Source organism: Solanum dulcamara, chromosome 4 (assembly GCF_947179165.1).
Source record: "Solanum dulcamara chromosome 4, daSolDulc1.2, whole genome shotgun sequence".
Classification (NCBI taxonomy): Eukaryota; Viridiplantae; Streptophyta; class Magnoliopsida; order Solanales; family Solanaceae; genus Solanum; species Solanum dulcamara.
This window is the reverse complement of record NC_077240.1, coordinates 8,783,570-8,804,795: the sequence shown is the minus strand read 5'-3', so window position 1 is coordinate 8,804,795 and position 21,226 is coordinate 8,783,570. Positions and strand designations below refer to the sequence as shown.

General features: G+C 33.3%; 2 protein-coding genes, 1 long non-coding RNA gene and 2 other non-coding genes across 5 annotated transcripts; 1 reads left to right on the top strand and 4 right to left on the bottom strand.

Annotated features, from left to right (window-relative positions):
• Positions 1-453: 453 nt before the first annotated feature.
• On the bottom strand, positions 454-4,329 carry LOC129886014 (uncharacterized). Its single transcript, XM_055960520.1, has 2 exons — positions 3,990-4,329; positions 454-2,998 (listed from the first exon to the last, which is right to left on the bottom strand). The coding sequence occupies exons 1-2, from the start codon at positions 4,038-4,040 to the stop codon at positions 713-715; spliced, it is 2,337 nt and encodes a 778-aa protein (XP_055816495.1). The 5' UTR covers positions 4,041-4,329; the 3' UTR covers positions 454-712.
• Positions 4,330-7,439: 3,110 nt separating this feature from the next.
• Positions 7,440-9,912, bottom strand: LOC129886013 (uncharacterized). The gene is made up of 2 exons (XR_008766168.1): positions 9,477-9,912; positions 7,440-8,898 (listed from the first exon to the last, which is right to left on the bottom strand). It is a non-coding gene; the product is annotated as an uncharacterized LOC129886013 (long non-coding RNA).
• Positions 7,913-8,073, bottom strand: LOC129888106 (U1 spliceosomal RNA). Its single transcript, XR_008766535.1, has one exon. It is a non-coding gene; the product is annotated as a U1 spliceosomal RNA (small nuclear RNA).
• On the top strand, positions 9,472-9,692 carry LOC129888182 (small nucleolar RNA U3). Its single transcript, XR_008766605.1, has one exon. It is a non-coding gene; the product is annotated as a small nucleolar RNA U3 (small nucleolar RNA).
• Positions 9,913-15,079: 5,167 nt separating the features above from the next.
• On the bottom strand, positions 15,080-17,015 carry LOC129886012 (probable carbohydrate esterase At4g34215). Its single transcript, XM_055960519.1, has 2 exons — positions 16,196-17,015; positions 15,080-15,623 (listed from the first exon to the last, which is right to left on the bottom strand). Exons 1-2 carry the CDS (start codon positions 16,808-16,810, stop codon positions 15,435-15,437), a joined length of 804 nt encoding a protein of 267 aa, XP_055816494.1. The 5' UTR covers positions 16,811-17,015; the 3' UTR covers positions 15,080-15,434.
• Positions 17,016-21,226: the final 4,211 nt, after the last annotated feature.

The following is a 21,226-nucleotide window of genomic DNA, read 5'->3' as shown; positions in this document are numbered from 1 at the left end:
TACTGCAGGTGTAGTTGAACTTGACACAAGCCTTAGATATTGAAAGTTGGTTAGTACAAGATTTAAAAAAGTGAAAGTTACTGATGAGAAGAAAGTGTACAGAAGCAGTCCTTTTCACATCATTAGTGCAGCTTGATTGTGAATTTATTGCACATGTAGCTTCATGCCCCAGTTATTGTTCCTCTTTTGAGTCCATTAATTTCCTGTGATGAGAATTGTGTTATGCATAACATCCTTTTTGAGGAGGAGACGTGTATGCCTCCGTATCACTTCTTTTCTACTTTTATATACGCTGGATCCGCTTTGCCTATAATTCTGTTTCCAAAAATGGGTATCACATTTATATTGGATGTGCAAACACTCCCACACTAATACCAAAAAAACATAAGTAGATTACTGGCACTGACTAAATAAGCAGCAACAAAAAGGATTTGCAACAAGAACAAGCCTACATAAAGAAAATATGACACTTTATGTACATCATCATCCAATCAATTGAATAGGTTTCTCCACAAACTAACAAACTTAATCAACAGTAAAATATGACGAGAAAGCACAACTATACAATACCTATGACAAACACTAGAATCATACGACATCCCAAACACAACAACCAATATATCTGACCCAAAAAATGAAGAAAAAAAATAAAGATCACACAACTAATAAAACAACTCACTTATGATCATTGTAATGTTTCTTCCCTTTTATCTTATTTGGTTTTAACTTCATTCTTTGTATCAGATTTAGAGCTGGGAGACTTCCCAATGATTGCTTTCTTAGCCTTCACAAGAGACTGCTTCACCTTGGACATAAGGTTATTTGACTGCTTTGTCTTTACTGGTACTTCTTCTGTAGTTTTCTTGTCTTCATCATCTTTAGGAGCTTCTGTTTTTGCAGTCTCTTCAACTTCTTTCTCGCCTTCAGCAGTCTTCATATCTTTTGTCTCTGTCTCCGACTTCTGAGCCTCTTCAACTGATGGTTCAGCAGTAGCATTCTCGTCCACTTTCTTCTCAACTTCTGCAGCTTCATTGGCTTCAGTTGTAGGAATTGTGTCATCCTTTGTACTCCCATTTTCAGCAATTGGTTGAATGTCTCTAGAAGCAATCTCCACTTCTGGAGCCTTTTCAGCAACTTCAGATGTTTCAACTCCCTTTGCATCTGGTGCAGCTAGTTCTTCAGTTGCAACACTCTTCTCCACCTTCTCATCTTGACCAACAGTTTTCACATCCTTTATTTCTCTTTCGACATTTTCCACCTCTTCTTTTGGTGGTGCTTCAGCAACAGTAGCCTCTAGAGCCATTTCTGTTTCTTTCTCCTCAATGACAACATTGTCTGCAGCAACTTCTGTAGGACTTTCCTCGTCCATTTTCTGCATTAATGTTTCCAAAGTAGTTGAGGTTACTTGATTTGAGCTCTCTGGAACAACAGGTTTCCCTTTTGGGACCTCTTCTACCTTATCAACTGGAATCGCTGCTTCATTTCCGGTAATAGCCGCAGCAGTTTCTTGCTCAACGTTTTCAGTAGCTTCAGTTGGCTTTTCCTCTACAATGGGAGCTGGTTCTGAAGCTTCTTCCTTAGGTTCTGCTTCCAGAACTTCTGCCTCTTTAGCTTTTTGTGGTTCACTGGCCTCTAAATCTACTTGCTCCTCCTTGTCCTCAACAGCCTCAATTGATGTTTCCACGATGTCAACTGTTGCTGGCTGCTGCTCAGGCTCCTCAACAAGCTCTATTTTGGATTCTTTGTCTACAGTTTCAACATTTCCAGCCTCTGCTTGGACCTCTGGTTCACTTTTGGTAACATCAGCAACTTGATCAGGCATACTCTGAGCTGCTTCTTCAGGGGCAGGTTCCTTGGTTAATTCTGGAATAACTTTGCTAGTGACATCCAATGCAGGTGTCTCATCTTGTTTCTTAACTTCTTCAAGAGTAGGAGGCTCAATTTCTTTTTCTGCTGTCTTTTCTTCTGATTCTGCTGAAGTAGCAGGTATGCTTGTCAATTCCTCAGCTTTTGGCTTCTCTTCATCGTGAGTTGTGGCTGGTGGAGCAGGTGATTCATCAACTTCAACTACCTTTTCAATTGTTGGGGGCAATGGTTCATCAGCCATTGGCTTCTCTTCCTCGACACTTTTCTTTACCTCTTCAATTATAGTTGCTGGAGGTTCCTCAATCGTTGGCTTCTCTTCTTCATCAGCTTTCTTTACTTCTTCCACTATTGTTGGAGCTGGTTCATCAGCTTTAGGCTTCTCTTCCTCATCACTTTTCTTTACCTCTGCGATTATGGTTGGTGGTGGTTCCTCTATAGTTGGCTGCTCATCAGCTGTCTTTACTTCTTCAAATATTGTTGGAATTGGTTCATCAGCTTTTGGCTTCTCTTCATCATTTGTCTTCTTTATCTCTTCAATGATAGTTGCTGGTGGTTCCTCTGTTGTTGTCTTCCCTTCCTCATCAGCTTTCTTTTCTTCTTCAACTATAGTAGGAACAGGTTCGTCAGCTGTAGGCTTCTGCTCCACAGCTTTCTTTACCTCTTCAATTTCCAGGACCTGTGGCTCATCAACTTTTTGCTTCTCTTCTTCATCAGTGCTCTTTAGTTCTTCTATGATTGCTGAAGGTGGTGCCTCTACTGTTGGCTTCTCTACCTCATCATCTTTCTTTACTCCGTCGACTATTGCTGGGGCTGCTTCGTCTGCTACTGGCTTCTCATCTTCATCAACTTTCTTAACTTCTTCAGTTAGCACTTGGGATGGTTCTTCTGCATTAGGCTTCTCCTTGGAGTCTGGTTCGACTGAATTTGGCTTTTCTTCCTCATCATTCTTCTCTGGCTCTTCAATTACCGTTGATTCGCTTTTTGTGTCGTCTACTTTTACCACTGGTTCAGTAGAAGAAACCACTGGACTCAGGGAATCTTCTTCTTTTAGTTTTACTTCATTCTCCTTGGTAGGGAGAACACTCTCTCCTTCCATTGTCTTAACCTCTTCAGGCACTTCCTTCTCAGCTTGCTGCAGTAAACATGAAGAAGCAGTGAGAATAGAAGAAAGAAGAAATCAAATGAGAAAATGTTTAGACTAGAAAGTGAAAAAAGGGCAGTGAAAATAGGGAAAAAATCTTTGAACATTAAGCTTTCAGTTTTGGTGTGTGGTAGGTCACTATCAGCTTCTTTGAAGAAACTTAATGGAACTGATTGGTAACATAAATCTGAACTAGTTTAAAAGAAGACAAATTTAGGGAAACACATTGGCAATTTCCTCATCAGTCACAAGTCACAAAAAAGATTGATACTGACAAAAAGCTCCCTAGACAATAGGCTTGGCTTTTTCTTTGGTGAACTCAGCATATATAATACTACTAACTTTTGTCACATTCACGTTACTTGCTAGGTGAAAAGGATAACGAAATAAACAGGCCAGAACAACAATACAAAAGCAAGATTCCAGCAAAGCTTCAAACATTTCATTTCAATTCTTTTGTTATGATATCATGAATAAAACTACATAGTGTAATTTCATCATCTTCCTTTGAAAAAAGTCCTTAGTTTTCTGTTTCGAAGACAGGTAAAATTCACTTGTGAACACTGAAGTTCTCTCCTTTTACTTTCTTACAGATAGCAGCAACCTATAAGGTTCATCACCCTAATATCCTTATACTAGTACAATCTAAATTACAATATAGACTAGGACCCTTGAACTCAAAGATCAAATCTTTTCTGTGCTAGGAAAACTCAACACAAGAAAAATATAGACTAGGACCCTTGAAACTCAAAAGATCAAAATTACAATATAAAATCTAGAATCAGCTCTGTGCTAATAAAACTCAACACATAACAATAGTTTATGACAGAGCAAAGTAAAGGGTATATTTGCTGCAAAACTCTAATCTATAAGACTAAATCCAAACAACCAAAAAGGGTACTAAAAGTAACAGTATCAGTAGCCATATATAGAGACTGATAAACAAGATTCAGTAGATCAAAGAAAATTCAGAGAATCTTACCTCAGAGGCAGTAGTAGTAGGATGATCTGATGAAACAGTATCAGTAGCCATGTATAGAAATTGATGATGAAGAATTGAAAGAAATGATCCTTCTTAAACTGATAAACAAGATTCAGTAGATTAAACAAATAAAGAAAAAGGGGGTTGTAGACAAGAAAGGAAAAAGAATGATATGGTTGGCAATAGCCCCAAAAAAGGCTCACAAAGCAAATACACAAAGTAAGTATAGAACCACACTCACATAAACTCTCTCTTTCTTGAGTATTGTAACCCCACCGCCAGTCCTTTTGAAAAGTAAGAAACAGGGTGGACTGATGTTCACATGATGAATGATCTGTCACTCAGTGGGTGGAATTACTTTTTAAATTTTAACTAATCCTCTAAATTTTCAATTCACTAATACTAATTATGATTGGAAAGACCACCTTTACATTTTGAATATAAGCAAAAAAAAGAAGTATTTAAATAACTAAGCAAAAAAGGAATATAAATTATGTTGTGAAAATATGAAGAGGATAGTGTTGTCAAGAATTGGATTGGCATGGTATGGGACCATTAGTTTTAACAGCCTAATACTAATAATTTTGGGAAACAGTTGTCTATCTTGTCCACTTACTGAAAGTTGCAATTTGAAATTTCAAAGATACTTTTTTGGTCCCATTAAATTTTCAGTGAGGCTAACTTCTCTTCACTAAAAGAAAATTATTTTGGGCACAGGTCCATAGACGTTGTCTAGTTGGTTTTATATGTATGTTTGTAATGAAAAAATATGCAATTCTCTATGACGTTTTAAAAAGTTTCTTATGATTACAGAAATCTCTCATTATAAATAAATGCTCTCTTAAGGACATTCCAAACTATAGAGAAACTAATTATATGGCTTCTAAATCTTCTAATCTTGTTTGACAGAATTTGATACTTAATTGTTTTGCTTGCATTATTGTAGGCCAGTAGGTATTGCAAGAATCTTTTCCCGATCACATAAACAAGAGGCGGACACAAGATTTGAGTGTAACGTGCACCTTTAGTATGTCAATTACAAATTACAATAAAGTTTGGCCCGCAACTCTTGAAAAATTTAATGATTACCATAGTAAAGTACAAAATTTAATATTACTAATTTGATACTGTTTTCATATTTTGAAAATGTTCAATTGTAGTATCATTGTTTATATTTGCAAATACTTCCTTCTCAATAGATGAGTAAAATCTATATCAGTCATAATGAAAAAACTTCTTGTTAGACAAGTTTGATGGAGCAACGTTCTTGATTCAGTGATTATGGGAATAGAAGAACGAAAGAAAGAAGTTGATTTTAGAAATAAAAGAATGAGGAAAAAACGTTTCTTTCTTTTCTTAGGATTAACGTGGGGGGAAGAACCAACAACACGAGATTTTGGGGTGGGGGTGGGGTTGAGGACTCAAGAATTTAATAAGGTTAAAAAAATTAAATAAAACGAATTGTTAACTGAACAAAGAAAAACATAATGCTAACTGAACAATAAAAAGTAACAATTGGTGCAACTGCGATTAGAATTTCGGTACTGCTCAAACCAACAATGAGTTCAAGGGTCGTCCTCTTAAAATATATGATAGTTTTTTAAAATATATAGAGAGAGAATTTTTTTCGAGGTAACCTGTGCACTCTCTCCTGCACATAAGCCTCATACTATGCCTTTAAGATTTTTAAAGGGTGAATTCTAAAGTTATGAATTCAAGTCACGAGAAAAATGTATTAGAGTTTTAATTGGAGGTTCAACTTTGACAGTTCTCTATGAAGTTATTTTGAATCTTGAAAACATTAATAAATTGTTGGGTTCTCTATTAAGCACATGTGCTTTTATTAGTTCAAAGTAACTAAAAAAGAACTTAGAAATGACTTGTAGTAGGGTAGTCAATCTAATTGTTCAAGTAGAACGATAGATGGATAAAATAGGCGAGGATAGTTTAATTTATAGCAAATGGTTGGTAACTTGGTATGGTATCTGGTAGAGGTGTTTCGACAAAAATATTGAACCCGTTGGTTAATATTAACAGGAATTTTGACAAATATACTCCTTCGTTCAATTTATATGGTATTTTTTATTTAAAATTGATTTAATAAATCTTTGAAGAAGCTAAATTGAATTTTAGAACAAATTAATATTTTAAAATTAAAATTTAGATTTAAACAATTTTACTTTCTCATGTCAATATAATACAAAAATGCATTAGAAAATGTCAGTCAAACTTCATTTGAATATTTAAAAGCAAAAATTACCACATAAATTGTGATTGAGTTGGGCACATCCAATAAGCCCTATCAGTGAGCTGGAATTTGGTGGACTTATTTTTTTGTTTATTTTGGTTTATCTTATTATAAAATAAGGGCAATGTATTTGGTATGTCAGAAAATATTTTCGAAAAAATAATTTAGAAAGATAATATTTGGTGACAAAAGGTATTTTCAATTATCATCACTATTATTTCAATTCTTACTTCATACCATTGCTCTCAGTTAGTCAGTGGCAAAGTCAGAATTTTTATTAAGGAGATTCACAATCTAAAAATATAAATTAATGAACTAATCAAAAAGGGCTTCGACATGTACAATATATATATAAAAAAAATTATTTTAACCACGTATAAATTGTATAATTTTTTATCGAAGAAAGTTCGAAACCCTGATGAACACTATCATATATTCTTAATAAAAAAAAAAGAAAAACATAAAAATACTATCTAAGTTGTTATTTTTCCGTCCCCGCTTTATATGACACGAGTCAAAGTACAAGGAACAAACTATAAAATTTTCCACGTGAATTCTGACATACAAATTTTAAGTTTTTTAATTTGAAACAAAATTAACATATTTTAAAACTACATAAAGTATATAAGTTATAAGTAATAATTAACTATTCAAAATATTTATAGGCAAATGAAAAAATTGACACTTATTTCATTCTCCAAATAGTATTGTGGCATTATGTAGAATAAACTTCAGCTTAGGTGATTGTGGTGGTGTGGGGGGAATGTCCTTCATCACCATATTTTTGTTAGACAAGAACGCTGATTTATATAATTTGATCTTTAAAATTCTAAGCATCACGCTCTAGATGTATCATATTCATCTTCCTTTTTCCTTCCATGTGTAATTCTTAAGTGTCTGTGCTTAACTTGATTATTAAATTTACCAAGGAAACATCAGAAACTCGTGTATCCAGTAAGACCAGAAGCGCGATATGTCTCCAACTTCGTCTATAAGTTGGGTGTCTTGTTACCAAGTTAAATTAAAGACCAGCTAAACAGAATCCCAAACCTCAATATTGAACTTAAACTGATGCTTCATGATCCTGACGCCGACATTCCCTCTGGCAAAAAGTTAGTCACCAGCAACATGGCAATCATAAAAAGAAATGGAGGAAAAAACTAAAAACCATACTCAGAGAGCACTCAAGAGTCAAGAGGCATAATAAAACAGATTTGAGTTAAAAATGAATATGGAAAGGTTAAGATATAATCCAATTCAAGGCACTTTTAATAGAAAATAGAAACACCCCTCAACTCAATCAACTGAATAGTGTTGTCTTTAATTAAACAAAGCAAGTTCTCTAAGAAAGGATGAATTTTCAATAACATCTAACATCGGGCACCAGCCTCCTCAAATCACAGATTATATCAGTTTTCAACATTTTCAGCCTTTTCTTAGGTTGATTTTGTTCACAATGTAGCAGCTAACAGGACTGGACCATAAGCAAGCCTGCTATCTGTATTAACAGATCCTAGTTTTGCATAGCTCAACCAAAGCAGCCCTTATAAATTTATTGCCAATGACATTTTAACAGTTCACTGCCAAAGACCATTTTAACAGTTATTCTGCCTCTGGTATATCCAGTCTCCAATCATCACTAATGGACAAAAAAAATTGGGTTTAAAGTTTGGTGGTAGGGGCCGCGCGAACGCATGCCCCCACAGCAACAAATTATGACATAGGCTCGACCACTTGGGCCGACCTTAGGCAAGCACCCCTCCAAAGTGCAATGGAGGTCACCAACCTAGGCCATGGGTCTTATTGATCACCCATTGACCCTGTCCAGGTAAGTATGTTCTTAGGAAAGCTCAGTCCATTACTAATACTACCTGCTTTTGCTCCACTTTTCTCTTAGATGCCGATGTGGGAGAATTACTCAAAATGACTCAACTCTCTATAACTTTCTGTTTGGAAATAGACAAAGAAAGAGAAAATAAACAAAGCCTATATTCGATTCTCTTTGAATACAAGAAGTATGAAAGGTGTCCTAAATTTAAAGATTGAACTTCTTTTAGTTATAAAATTGTGCTTCAACAACTAAATCAATTACAGATGAAAAATATGCATGGAAAGAGAGCCTCACATATAATTCTTGAATTTTGTTGATTTAAACATTGAGAATTCCCATGATATTGCAGTCACTCTTCTGGTTAACTTACTGAATGGTTTTGGCAAAACCACATCAACTAAAAGTTCTTTGAGCAATTTTTTATCAAGGAAGTTCTCCGAGTAATTATGACATATAGGCGTAAACAAAATGACACCCATTGATGATAATTGTAAGCTTCATTTAAAGAGGCGTAAACATATTTCCCATGTGATTTTCAACACTAAGAGTTATGTATATATGAACCACGTGATGCAAATATTATATTTAATGATATTCATCGTTCTCATGCACATTAACATGGACAGAGGATGTATAAACAAGGCTGAACATAAAAGCTGTAGAATAGGCCATTGAATGTTGAAAGGAAGAATTATTTTTCCCACTCTATAGAGATACAAGCAAAATAAGTGTCTTACTCTTCTTTTCCAACAAGGATGGAAGCATACAATAGAAGAGCTACAAAGGCCGAGTTTTGTGAGGCATTGGGGATGCTATAATGACTTCGAACACTGTAATACACAAGCTCATAGTCAGAATCCAACAAAGAACAAGATATATATTGGAAGCTTCAAAATCAAGTTCAGAAACAACAGCTGTCTGGAGAAAACAATCGAAATAAATCTACCCTTGTGTCTGTTCAAAATCACAATTAATCCTCATTGCACATTCTTATAGTTACGCAAACATACATATTAGGATACCATGTTTACAGTGATAGTTATAACCTAGTTTACCCCAACCCCAATACCTTCTCTTCCCCTTCCATTTCTTCTTCCACCACCACCCAATAACTGAAAGAACATCAGGAGAGAAGAAAAATTGCAAATAAATAAAGCATGAAGAACAACTTTCAAAGCTAACTCTTCCAACTTCACACAAACAAATATATAGAGAATTCTTTCCGGCAGTTCATTTACAATACAGGCAACCCATTTAACACCAAATTCTCCTCTTTCCCATCTTTGGGAATTTCTCAAATCTTCAATAATCCCATAGAAATTTATAACATCAACAGTCAGCTTTCATTTCAAAATAGTAGCAAACGGAATGCTATTTAAACCAGGGAAATGAGGAAAATGGTTACAACCTTACTTGAACAAGATCTGTTCTCTAGGCTCGTATCACTGTATCTTTGATTTCTAAGGAGACAGAAAACCAAGTCTGGTGAATGATTTGTGGCCATTATACCAGAGCGTGAATAACATCACCCATGGCTGTGTTTGGGTCATGGCCGTAGTAGATGATCGTTGTCAGCTCCGACCATGGTGCACCTGGGAATAGTATAATGGCTGTCTGACAGACTCTCTTCTAAACATATTTTGCTGTTTTGGAGTTACCCAGCTCTGTTTTTGAAGCTAAGCAAGGCTTCCATGGCTGCTAGGCTCAGAGCTGCCATAATCACTATAAATATTTTCTTACAGCCGAACCCATAAAATTTATAAAAAATGAAATTTCAGATCTTTCCTTCTCCTTTGGGTTTTCTTAATTTCAAAGAATCAATTTTTACTTTACCATATTTAGAGCCTCTTTAGATCCGCTTATTTTAGGTGATTTTAAAATAAAATAGCTTTTAAATAGATTTATAGTATTTAAATAAAATTTAAAAAGATTTATAAGTATGTATTTTTAAATTAAAATAACAAAGATAAGCTAAAAAACTCAAATTAATTTTTTTTGTGTATATCTGGAAAAAAAACGATGATAAATAATTCTCTGAACATATCTTACTGTACGAAGTCTTTTTATCAGCGTGGCCCTTAGGCACTTGATCCCCAGAGCGCGACCCGAGTTCGAATCTAGCCGGCTACATTATTTTTACTTTTAGCTGACAGTTAAAAAAAATCATAAAAGGTGTAGGTGATAAGGGTTCAAATAGATAACCCAACGTATGCAAGGGTTTGGACTACAAGTCCAAAAGTCTCACGTTTAGCAAGTGACTCTAATTCTAATTGAATTATCTTTTGTCATTCTGGCCAATTATATCTACGTCGATATTCTTCGACTGATTTAGGCTCAAGACTTTCACTATCTTGCATGAGGTTCGGTGCAATATTATATGCAAAAACATTATCCATTGTGATTTTCGATCGATCTAAATTTATCTCATCACCGGTAGAACTTATTAAAAGTTCTTCATTTACTTGAGTCTCGGGTTCACTGATTTATTCAGGAATATCAGGATTACTCAAATCTTGATCTTATTTAGGAGGTTCTTTTGTAGTATCATCTTTATTATTTCTCACGCTTCTCTTTTTAGGATTTTTATCCTTTGAACCCAATGGTCTATCATGTTTTAGGCGTGTTTGATATTTCGAAGCTATGATATTAGTAGATGGTCTTTTTGGTACATCAATCCGGATAGACACATTCACTACGGGGATATGTAACTTAGTTATCCGTTTCAAATCAGTAAATGCATCTGGCATTTGATTTGCTATTTTTTATAAGTGGATGATCTTCTAGACCTCTTGCTCACATGTGCGGGTACATGGATCAAAATGAAATAGTGATGAAACTTTCCACGCAAGTTTTCTTTTGGGTTCCTTTTTCTCTCCTCCTAATTGCGGGAAAGTTATTTCATCAAACCGACAATCTGCAATTCGAGCAGTAAATAAGTCTTCTGTCAACGGTTCAATGTACCGAATTATGGAGGGTGAGTCAAACCCAACATATATGCACAATCTTTGTTGAAGGCCCATCTTTGTACATGTGGTGGTGATATAGGCACGTATACCACACAAACAAAAATTCGTAGATGGACTATATTTGGCTCATGATCAAATATTAATTATAACGGAGAGTATTTATTATAATTTATCAGTTTTATACGTACAAGTACTGATGCATGTAAGATAGCATGACCCCAAACATTAATCGACAATTTTATTTTCATAAGTAGAGGTCTTGCTATCAATTGTAGGCGCTTAATAAATGACTCTACAATGCCATTTTGAGTATGAACATGAGCAACATGATTTTCAATTTTTATCCTAATTGATAAGCAATAATCATCAAAAACTTGGGATGTAAATTCTCTAGTATTATCAAGCCGAATAGCTTTAATTGGATAATCTGGGAATTGCGCCCTTAATCTTATTATTTGTGCTAATAACTTCGCAAACGCTAGGTTGCAGGATGATAAGAGACACACATGAGACTATCTCGATGATGCATCTATTATGACATAAAATATCTAAATAATCCACTAGGTGGATGAATAGGTCTACATATATCCCCATGTATACGCTCTAAAAAGTCAGGAGATTCTATGCCAACCTTCAGGTTTGATGGTCTGGCAATTAATTTATCTTGATAACAAGCAGCATATGAAAATTCATCATTCGTAAAAAAAATTAGGTTCTTTAACAAATATTTAGTTGAATTTTCAAGATTTCATCTCATCATTATTGATCCAAGATTACCTATTCGATCATGACATATCACAAATGTATTTAGATCAGCAAATTTTTGGTTTACGATCAAATGTGTTTCAATTGCACTAAGTTCTACATAATACAGGCCAAACGACAAAGTTGATAATTTTTCTAAAATATATTTTTGGCATGAGACATTATTAGTTATACCAAGGTATTCACTATTCATTTCATATAGTGTCTCAACATAATATCAATTTTTGCTGATATCTTTAAAACTTAACAAATTTCTTGGAGATTTAGAAGAGAACAATGCATCTTCTATAACAATTTTTGTCCCCCCTAGGTAGAAATATAGTACCTCTTCCGAAGCCTTCAATAATTTTTGAATTATCAGAAATTGTAGTAACATTTTCTTTTCTTCTAAGCAAGTAGGAAAAATATTTTTCGTCTTTAAAAAGGCATAAATCGTACATTATCAATTACACAAATATCCTCGTGATTGATCATTGATTCAAATAAAATTTGAGGCATATCCATATTTTTCTTCAAAAAAAATAAAGTAAACATTATAATTAAAACATGGCTCATCATACAAATTTTATTTATTTACATGAATTAAAAAAATATAAACATATTATTTAGTACAGACAAATAAAAAGAAAATTATTTTAATATTATCAAGCTTAACAATATTCGTATTTCCTTCTAGGAAATTGAAGAAATCAACTACATCCAGATGCATAGGCTTAATATTAGCTTCAGAGATAAAGCTTATCTCTGGATTATTTTCTGCTTTTTTCAAGGATGTCTGATATATAGTTGAACCAGACATTTTGATGACCAGCAGGTCCGTGACCAGTGCCTCATACCTCCACATCTATGACATATACTTTCTGAATTTTTCTTTGTTATAGCTTCTTGCTTTTCACTCTTCTTTTTATATTGCTGATCATTTATCGGTGTCAGCCGAGTATCATGATTATAATTTCTTCTTAGACCACGAGCACGACCACGATTGGGCCATGACCTCTTTCTTGTTGGTTATAGTTTGTCTGATTCACTTCAGATAGTGGCAAAGAATCAACAGACCGACTATCATAATTTTTCATTAACAGTTCGTTGTGGCATTTAGCAATAAGAAGGTGAGAAAGTAATTCAGAATATTTTTTAAAACCCTTTTCACGATATTGCTACTGTAGGAGCATATTTGCAGATGGAAATGTAGAGTATGTATTTTCAAGTTTGTCTTGCTCAGCGATTTCTTCTCCGCATAAATTTAACTGTGCTATAATTCTAAACAAGATAGAATTATATTCAGTTATATTTTTAAAATCCAGTAATCTCAAATTGAGCCAATCATGACGTGCTTGTGGAAGGATGACCAACTTCAGGTGGTCATATCTTTCTTTTAGATTCTTCTATAGTTTATGTGAGTTTTTTAATGTGAGGTACTGTAATTTTAACCCCTCATCAAGATGGTGACGGAGAAATATCATGACTTTGACACGATCTTGACTAGATGTTATATTGTCATCTTTGATGGAGTCTGTCAAACCCATCAATTCTAAATGTATTTCGACATCTAGTGCTCATGATGAGTAGCCTTTTCGAGATATATCAAGATTAACAAATTCAAGGTTAGAGATATTCGACATTTTAAGAAAATAAAATTCTTACCCTTTTATTACATTTTTAATGTAGCTCGAAGTGATAGAGACTTGTGCTGATAACGTGTTATAAAAGTAATTAAGTTATAAGAAAAGTAAGCAAAATACAGAAAGCAAATAAATAAGAAGAGGAGAGGAAGAACAACAATTTTTTTGGAACCTTTTATTTTCATCTACTTTGCATTTTACAATGCCTTATTTATAGGCAGAAAGACAATAATTGAGGGGGAACAAGAATTCATCGGCATCCACCCACTTAATATTTTAACAATTCCTATATATTTCTCTGTTAATTAAAGAAAATATTTCATTAAAATTATTTTTGGAAAACAAAAAATAAAACATGTTAAAGCTAAAAGAGAAAAATCTCAAATATGTCATCGAACTTTGAGAAAAGGCTCATTTATGACATTCGTTAAAAGTTTGGCTCATCTATGCTATTATCGTTTGAAAAAAGGCTCATTTATGCCATTATTTTTTTAACTCTGATTTTACAAAATCACTCAAATAATTTTTAACATTTTTCTATTGAAGTCCATCGGAAAAGTATAAATCAAAATATCAATTGAATTAAAGTTATTAAAAATTTAACGGTTTGTATATAGAAAAAATAATAATTAGAAAATGAATACAGTACTAGCTTTGAGAACTGTTTTGCACTTTGTTTTCTTCGTCTCGAAAGAATTAAAGAACGATTTTAAGTCGGCAAATTTTAGAGCGGCCGGATGTGCTTCAGTGGATATGGCTGTTTTTTATTAATTAAATGTGTCGGGTTTAAGCCATGTATACGGATTTTTTTTGATAGAGATGTCAAGTCGTTTTCTTTGTTTTTACATGAAAAGGTTTAATTTTTATATAAATAGTAGTTCCTCCGTTTTAATTTGTTTGTTTAATATCGATTTGACATGAAATTTGAAGTTTAATACCGTAAAAAAAAAAAAGACTTTTGAATGTCTTCGACTAAAGATTGAAAAGGAAAATACAATTTATTATTTTATTTTTAAGAATACTTATAATAATCTTATTATTGCTAAAAAAATAGGGACCTAGAAAGTGTCTTATTTTTCAATATATAGACCGTTCCTGATTTTAGCTGAACACCTAGTATCAAAATCAATGACTTAAATGTACAGTACGAGTACAAAGACAGTGGAGTGTGTCATGGAGCCCAACTTAGTGTCTTTGCCAGTCTATGGATCGATTTACAATATTTATCAGTAGTTTTGAAGAAACACATATATATCATTTGAGCTTCACTGACTAGAAATACTTTGACGATATACGGGGATGATACATGAGTCACTAAATTATGTGACGTTCTTTTCATAAATTTACAAACTTAGGAAAAAATGAGATGCATGCTATTGTCACATGTGTGTGAAAGGAAAAAACTCAGGCAAACATAGAAAATGAAATAGCATGAGGTAAACCAATTATATATTATATTCAAAAACAATAGCACTTTGTTTGGATGGTTGTTATATATTATTTCATAATATATTGTATTCTGTTGTATTGTATCATACTGTATTATTTTAATGAATACAGTATTTGAATAGATTGTATCGTTCTCCGTCGTTATATAATGTCACACATCCATGATTCGAATGATAAAATTTACAAAAAAAAAGTAGGGTATAAAAAAATAGAGTAAAAGATGAAATATAATTATTAAATAATAAATAAATATGACATGAGAAGAAAATATTAAGATAACTACGCGAACACACCAAATCAATTGTTACATAAAATGGGTCTTTTCGTCGTTACCTAACGATGAATTTAAATGATACGATATAATAAAATTTAAGTAATAATTAAAATAAATATTGTATTTAAACTAACGATACAAGAGATAAATATTGTAAGCATCGACTCTGACTGCGTGAAATTTGTAGACCATGTGAATGGAGTCGGTTACTCCTTTAAATATTGTTACATGCGGGAGAAAATGTGAGATAAAGAGTAACAATATTTAGGTGAGCCCAGCAGGCAGCAGGTCTAATTGCGAAGGAAGGCATCAGCAAGCATCTGCCCAAGCTGAACTTGTGCAACAGTAGTAAGGTGCGTGTAATCTGGTCCAATCTGCAGCCCTTTGGCATCCACATATTTCACATTCCCAATATTTATCTCTCGCTGAGCTTCCCTGACCAATTCCATGTATGGTCCAAGTGCTGTTGCAATTCCCACCTGCACCAAAAATTCCCCCAATATATTTTTAGGACCCACCTTATCTCTTCTACTAAACATTTTCTTTTTACCTAAACATCTCTTATCTCTTCTTATTACAATCACATCTTCACTCATTGCACTGTACCTTTTAAACTAACGTGCCGACATATCTTTTCTAACGAAACCATTACACCTTTAAAAGAATGTTTAAATTAATTTAATTTTCTCCATAATCAGAACTCAAATCTAAAACAGACAATCTCACCGCAACACATAAATTAATTTAATTTTGTTCTCACGACAAAAGAGTAGAAATGGTTTAGAGTATTGAAATGAACTACAAAGTGTAATATGATGAAAGACTAAAAAAAAGATTTCCAACTTCAATTCCTAAAACTAACATATACTATTAACGAAAATATAGTCATTTTTTTTTCAAAGAAAAACGGAGCAAACGTTCTAGGACACAGTTTGAGTTTAATGTAGTGTAAGAACAAAGATGATGAAATTAATAGTACTAAAAGGATAGTAAGCTCGAACAATTTGCATATCCAATGATTTTCTCAAAGAACATAATACTTTTCAGTTACCTGAATCACAGTGAGATTAGGCAATTCCAGATCATGGCGCATATGCTTGAAGAATCTCTCCAATCTAACCTTATACATTTTGGCATCTTCAAGTGTCTTTGTATCACTCTCACCTTGGTACCACAACAACGCCCTGATCTTTCCGCCGTCTCGAGTGGCCGCCTTTGTCCTCTTTATCATCTCCTTGTAAAGGAATCCGCCTGGAGCCCATTCAGTAATACTCGTTCCTCCAACGGCACAAGGAACCAACCCAATTACTCCAATACTTGGATCTCTCTTCAAAACTGTATTGGCAAATGGCATCCCTGGCCCAATCCCACAAGTGTTGTTCACATCTATGTCCTTGTGGAGAGGTTCATGAGCCTCAATCCATCTAAGCCCTCCGCTGAGTCGGAGGACTTTTGGGTTTGACTCACATTCACGTGGGATAACACCATCCCACGACTCATTAACTACTCCGGAACGGAGTGAGTGATTAATCACTCCGCCTCGGCCAGAGATGTTGCTCTGCCCGGCTAAAATGAATATATTTTTAACTAGAGAACAATTTCCTAGATCTGCTGTGGTTACCCAACCAGCGTGTGCTAAAAGCAAGAATAACAGATAAGGGAGCATTGTTTTTCTGTGAACTAGTGATAAAAGTTTGGGAATTCAAAATCCTTAAAGGAAAGAGATCTAGAGAAACATTGGGCGTGGAAGGCGGGGGGGGGGGGGGTGTTGGATATTGGCTAGCTCTTAAGCAACATGATTGGTTCCTTTGTCACTAGTGCCACTTTATGCAGCTCCACCACTGTTCAATAATACTAAGATACAAAATTCTGAGCGGTACAACTGTACAAGTTTTCCTTAAAACCATTGGCCATTCAGAATGTTCTGTAACTTACTGATTTATAGGCATTATTTTATTACGAATTCATCTTAATCATTTTCATTTTTATAAACTTACTAGCGGTGAGGAGTCCGTGATAAGCAACATTGAATTATTAGGCCGTCTTTATGTGATCGCAGCATCAAAAAGAAAGTCTGAATTTGACATAATAACCCTCATTGTATTAAATTTTTTTAAAAATGGATAAAAGGGTAAAATTGAAATGAACAGCATCCAACATCGTGGAGATCCATCTTTTAGGACTTGTAAAATTCTACAGTAAGGGACACCTCTTTTCAACTTTGATGGGAATTGAAGGTAAATACGGGCATTTATAGTAAACTATGTGAATTTACTATAATTAAGTGACTTAGTACGGTGAAAATATTATTAATTGATTGTAATTAAGTGCTGAGAGTCAATGTACATGCATTTATTGATCAAAGTCATTATGGAGTAGGAATAAATTTTTACAGGTGTGGGGTGGGGTTCAAAATTGAGCGTAGTGATAGGAATTAGAAAAAATGATGGTTCCTCTAAAACGGGGACAGTAATTGGAAGCGGGTTAGAGAAGATTGACCAAAACACCTGGAAGACATCACTGGAAGATAATGCGGCAGAATAAAATAGGAAGCAAAGGGAATTCATATGAATGTATTAAGTATTTTTTGCAAATTAAAATTTGAAGTTAACTTGTCCAGATTACAGGTCCATAGCACTGATAGCAGCATTATAATTCGGAAATGACTAATGTACCCTTGTGGTCAGCAAGCATATCTACCTACTTTTACCTCCAAATTCATATAACCATGCTCAATACCTTTGTCATCAACAATGATTGTCTCACTGTATTGATCTTCCATATCCCAGAATTGGAAGAGGTCCATCTGAACAATTCTTCTTGAGATTAAACAATTCCATTTTCTGCAAACTTGTTGCTAACGGAGTAAGCCTTCTGCTGGGAGTCTGCACAGAATATTAACTAATACATCATCCGGAAGATAGTTAAAGTGCTTTCTGGGAGAACAAGACAAGCAGACCAAATCATTATGTATCAAACTGTTTGATCTAATTTCTTACGTACGTACTATCATATAACAATATAATGGACATACTCTAGCAATATAGGACGCGGATATACGGATAGTTTTTCACGCAATACGCTATACGGATACATGGTAATAACATAAGCAACATAGACACACTAACTTTGTTAGTGACCAAACAGGTCAAAATAGTTTTCCACCTAATTTTTAGGGGAAAATTTAGGAAAATTATTTGCAAGTGTAGACTGTTTATGATCTTTGAAAGCTGGTGAAATTCTGGGTAAGAATTTTATTTACTTTGAAGGGGAAAGTAAAGGCATCCTCAGATCTTATTCTAAGATATTCTTAAACATAGTCGGATTAATAAAAGGGATTATTTATTTCAATATTTATTTGACAAAAGAAAGGGTCAAAAGAAGTGATAATAAAAATGGCTCAAGTGATTTGAAAAATTTGGAGTTGAAAGGAGGTATATAAAATATATAAGTGATATACACAAAAATGTATGAGAGTGATATACATGAGATATACAGGGTGATATAGTGGTATATGGGGTAATATACGGAAATATAATGTGAAAAAATTAACCAAATGTAATACATGTAAAGTATTTAGGGAGTTGACGCAGGATATTTTGCTTAAACTCTGGGACCCACTTTAGATATGCCCCTTTAGTTTAGAATTCATGTTCTTTAGTTATAGTTTTATTATTTTGAATGTAGCTAATATTTGTGTAAATTTTATAATTATGAGTAAAAATTAATAGTCGATGAAGAAAAATACTTCAATTATGGACATCCCAATAGGGTCCCTCACATCAGGTTTTCAAGAAAAAAAAATGAGATGATTTATTTCCACAAAAATATATATAATTTATTTTAGAGCAAAATTTTTAAATTATTTAATCAACACCACTTAAAATTTATCAATATTAGTAATATTTATCAGATATTCATTTTACGCTTAATATGATGATTTACTACTACACAAATATAACTTATTTTGAATTTTAAAAAATTATTTAATTTACACCACCTCAAAATAAATAAATTTATGAACAAATATTAGACCCGTGCACATGGTTTTTTCATCACTAACTTGTAATATATGCAACATTTGGAGGGACGGGATATGTATACACATCAAAGATGTATATGAGTAAAAACCGTTTATAAGTATTATATAAATATAAGTAAAATAATATGTGGTGTGTATGTATGACTAATGTATGTGTATGAAAATTAGTATATGTATATGATAAAATAAGGTATAGGATAGAAGTATATTTGAAAAACATCATACTTGGATCTTGTTTTGAAGATAACTTGAAATGGGCCGAATCTTCTACAAAGAGGTTAGTTATTGAGCAAAACAAATTGGGTCTGGCCAGCTCTATTTTTCTTCCCAGAAAATGTTTAAATGGTCTGACCATATTTTAGAAAATGGATTTGGGGCTACAAATTAGTTTTGGACTTCTATATCCTATTTTCAGAAACTAACTTAAGCAATTTGGAAAAATCAAAATACTTGAGCAAGGGGGCTTTTGGAGCTAAGTTGAAAAAGTTATCAATTGGTTTTAATTCACATAAAAAACTGCGTTCTTAATTCTTAAATAATGAAAAACGCAAGCTAGTCCTAAAGGGAAGAGGGAAAGTCGTCAACTAGTAATAAGCAATGTATTATGCTTGTTTGGTATGAAATTGACACAATTTATTATAAGTGTATTAAAGTGTGTGATAAATGTATTATCCATGAAGAAAATTTATATTATATGTGTTTTATAAATTGTTCTCTATAATATGTATTAAAATTATATTACAAATATATTATACGTGTCTGATGAAAAAAAAATATTATTACCGTAAATGATAAATATTTTCTTAATATAATATATCTAAATAAGTTTTCCATTCCTAATAGCCGGTGGCCCAATGTGTTTTTTAAGTAAGCCCAAAATGAGTTTCAAGTGAAACTCCCACTCCAAGTGTTTACAAAAAACGAAAAAGAGAGAAAAAAAGATTTAATATCTCATTTTTAAAACATAATACCGACTAAATACTGTGAATTATATACAAATAGTGCAATTAAACATTGACAAATTTATGCATTTAATGAGTGCATAGAGAAAGTTATAAGTCATGTTAAGTTAAAGACCTTGAGTTTAATGTCCCGGTGTATTTCGGGGCTCTTGTGTACTAGGGTATTTCTCTAAAAATCATTAACAAAAACATTTGGGATTAATGTATAAGATACTTAAATTAGTTATAATAACTCTGGTCATCCCTAACACGTGAAGACCAATGAGTAGCAATATTAAATTATAATAGACTCTAGTTATGTTCTAAATAAGCATAGTTAGAAGTCACAAGTTATAATAATCTTCTAACCCAATAGGTTCTAATTTTCGGTACTAATTCAATTTTTTTTTAAACCTTTACTTTGTTAGATCTGAATAGCAAACAGTAAAGACAGAGCAAAAGAATGTTCTAATTTGGGGATGCATGCATGACTATCTCCAATTGTATCTGAAATGAGATATTGACCAAAACCTCTTGTATATAATTCTATTATTTTTCAAAATATCATCCTTGGATTTGCTTCGATTGTTATGTGTACACCTTTGAACACCCATGTATTTTCCCTAATACAATCATGAAAAAAAAATCAACAATTCCCACATTTAAAAGCAAAAATGTTTCAATAAATTCAAGTTAAGAGGCGATTAACTATTTAACTATTTGCAGCGGCGGATCTATGATTTAAAAATTATGGATTTTCAATAATCTCAACTTATATAATGTTGGGGGAGGAAACACCACAACTAAAGTTTGATATGATGATAAATAAGGAAAATAAATTGGACACGAGAATTTTACGTGGAAACCCTCAAACAAATAAAGGGAAAAAACCACGGGGCAGAAGAATTTTTACTATTATGATATATATGGAGTACACCGCTCTCAAATACAAGGAGAAAACAACAATTAAGACTCTTCTCTTGTAAAAGGAAGAACTACTAAAGAGGACATTCAAGAATACAATAGTTATCTTGATGTACAACTCTCTCTCCTACACAAAACTCTCAAAACCCTTAGGACTACATTGTGAATGTTGTTA

Bases quoted from the DNA above. Each gene is read 5' to 3' on its own strand.
- LOC129886014 (XM_055960520.1), bottom strand. From the start codon at position 4,040: ATGGCTACTGATACTGTTTCATCAGATCATCCTACTACTACTGCCTCT. The intron at 2,999-3,989 runs GTAAGATTCTCT...TGTTTACTGCAG, and splicing joins CTACTACTACTGCCTCTGAG to CAAGCTGAGAAGGAAGTGCC.
- LOC129886012 (XM_055960519.1), bottom strand. From the start codon at position 16,810: ATGCTCCCTTATCTGTTATTCTTGCTTTTAGCACACGCTGGTTGGGTA. The intron at 15,624-16,195 runs GTAACTGAAAAG...TTTTTGGTGCAG, and splicing joins CTAATCTCACTGTGATTCAG to GTGGGAATTGCAACAGCACT.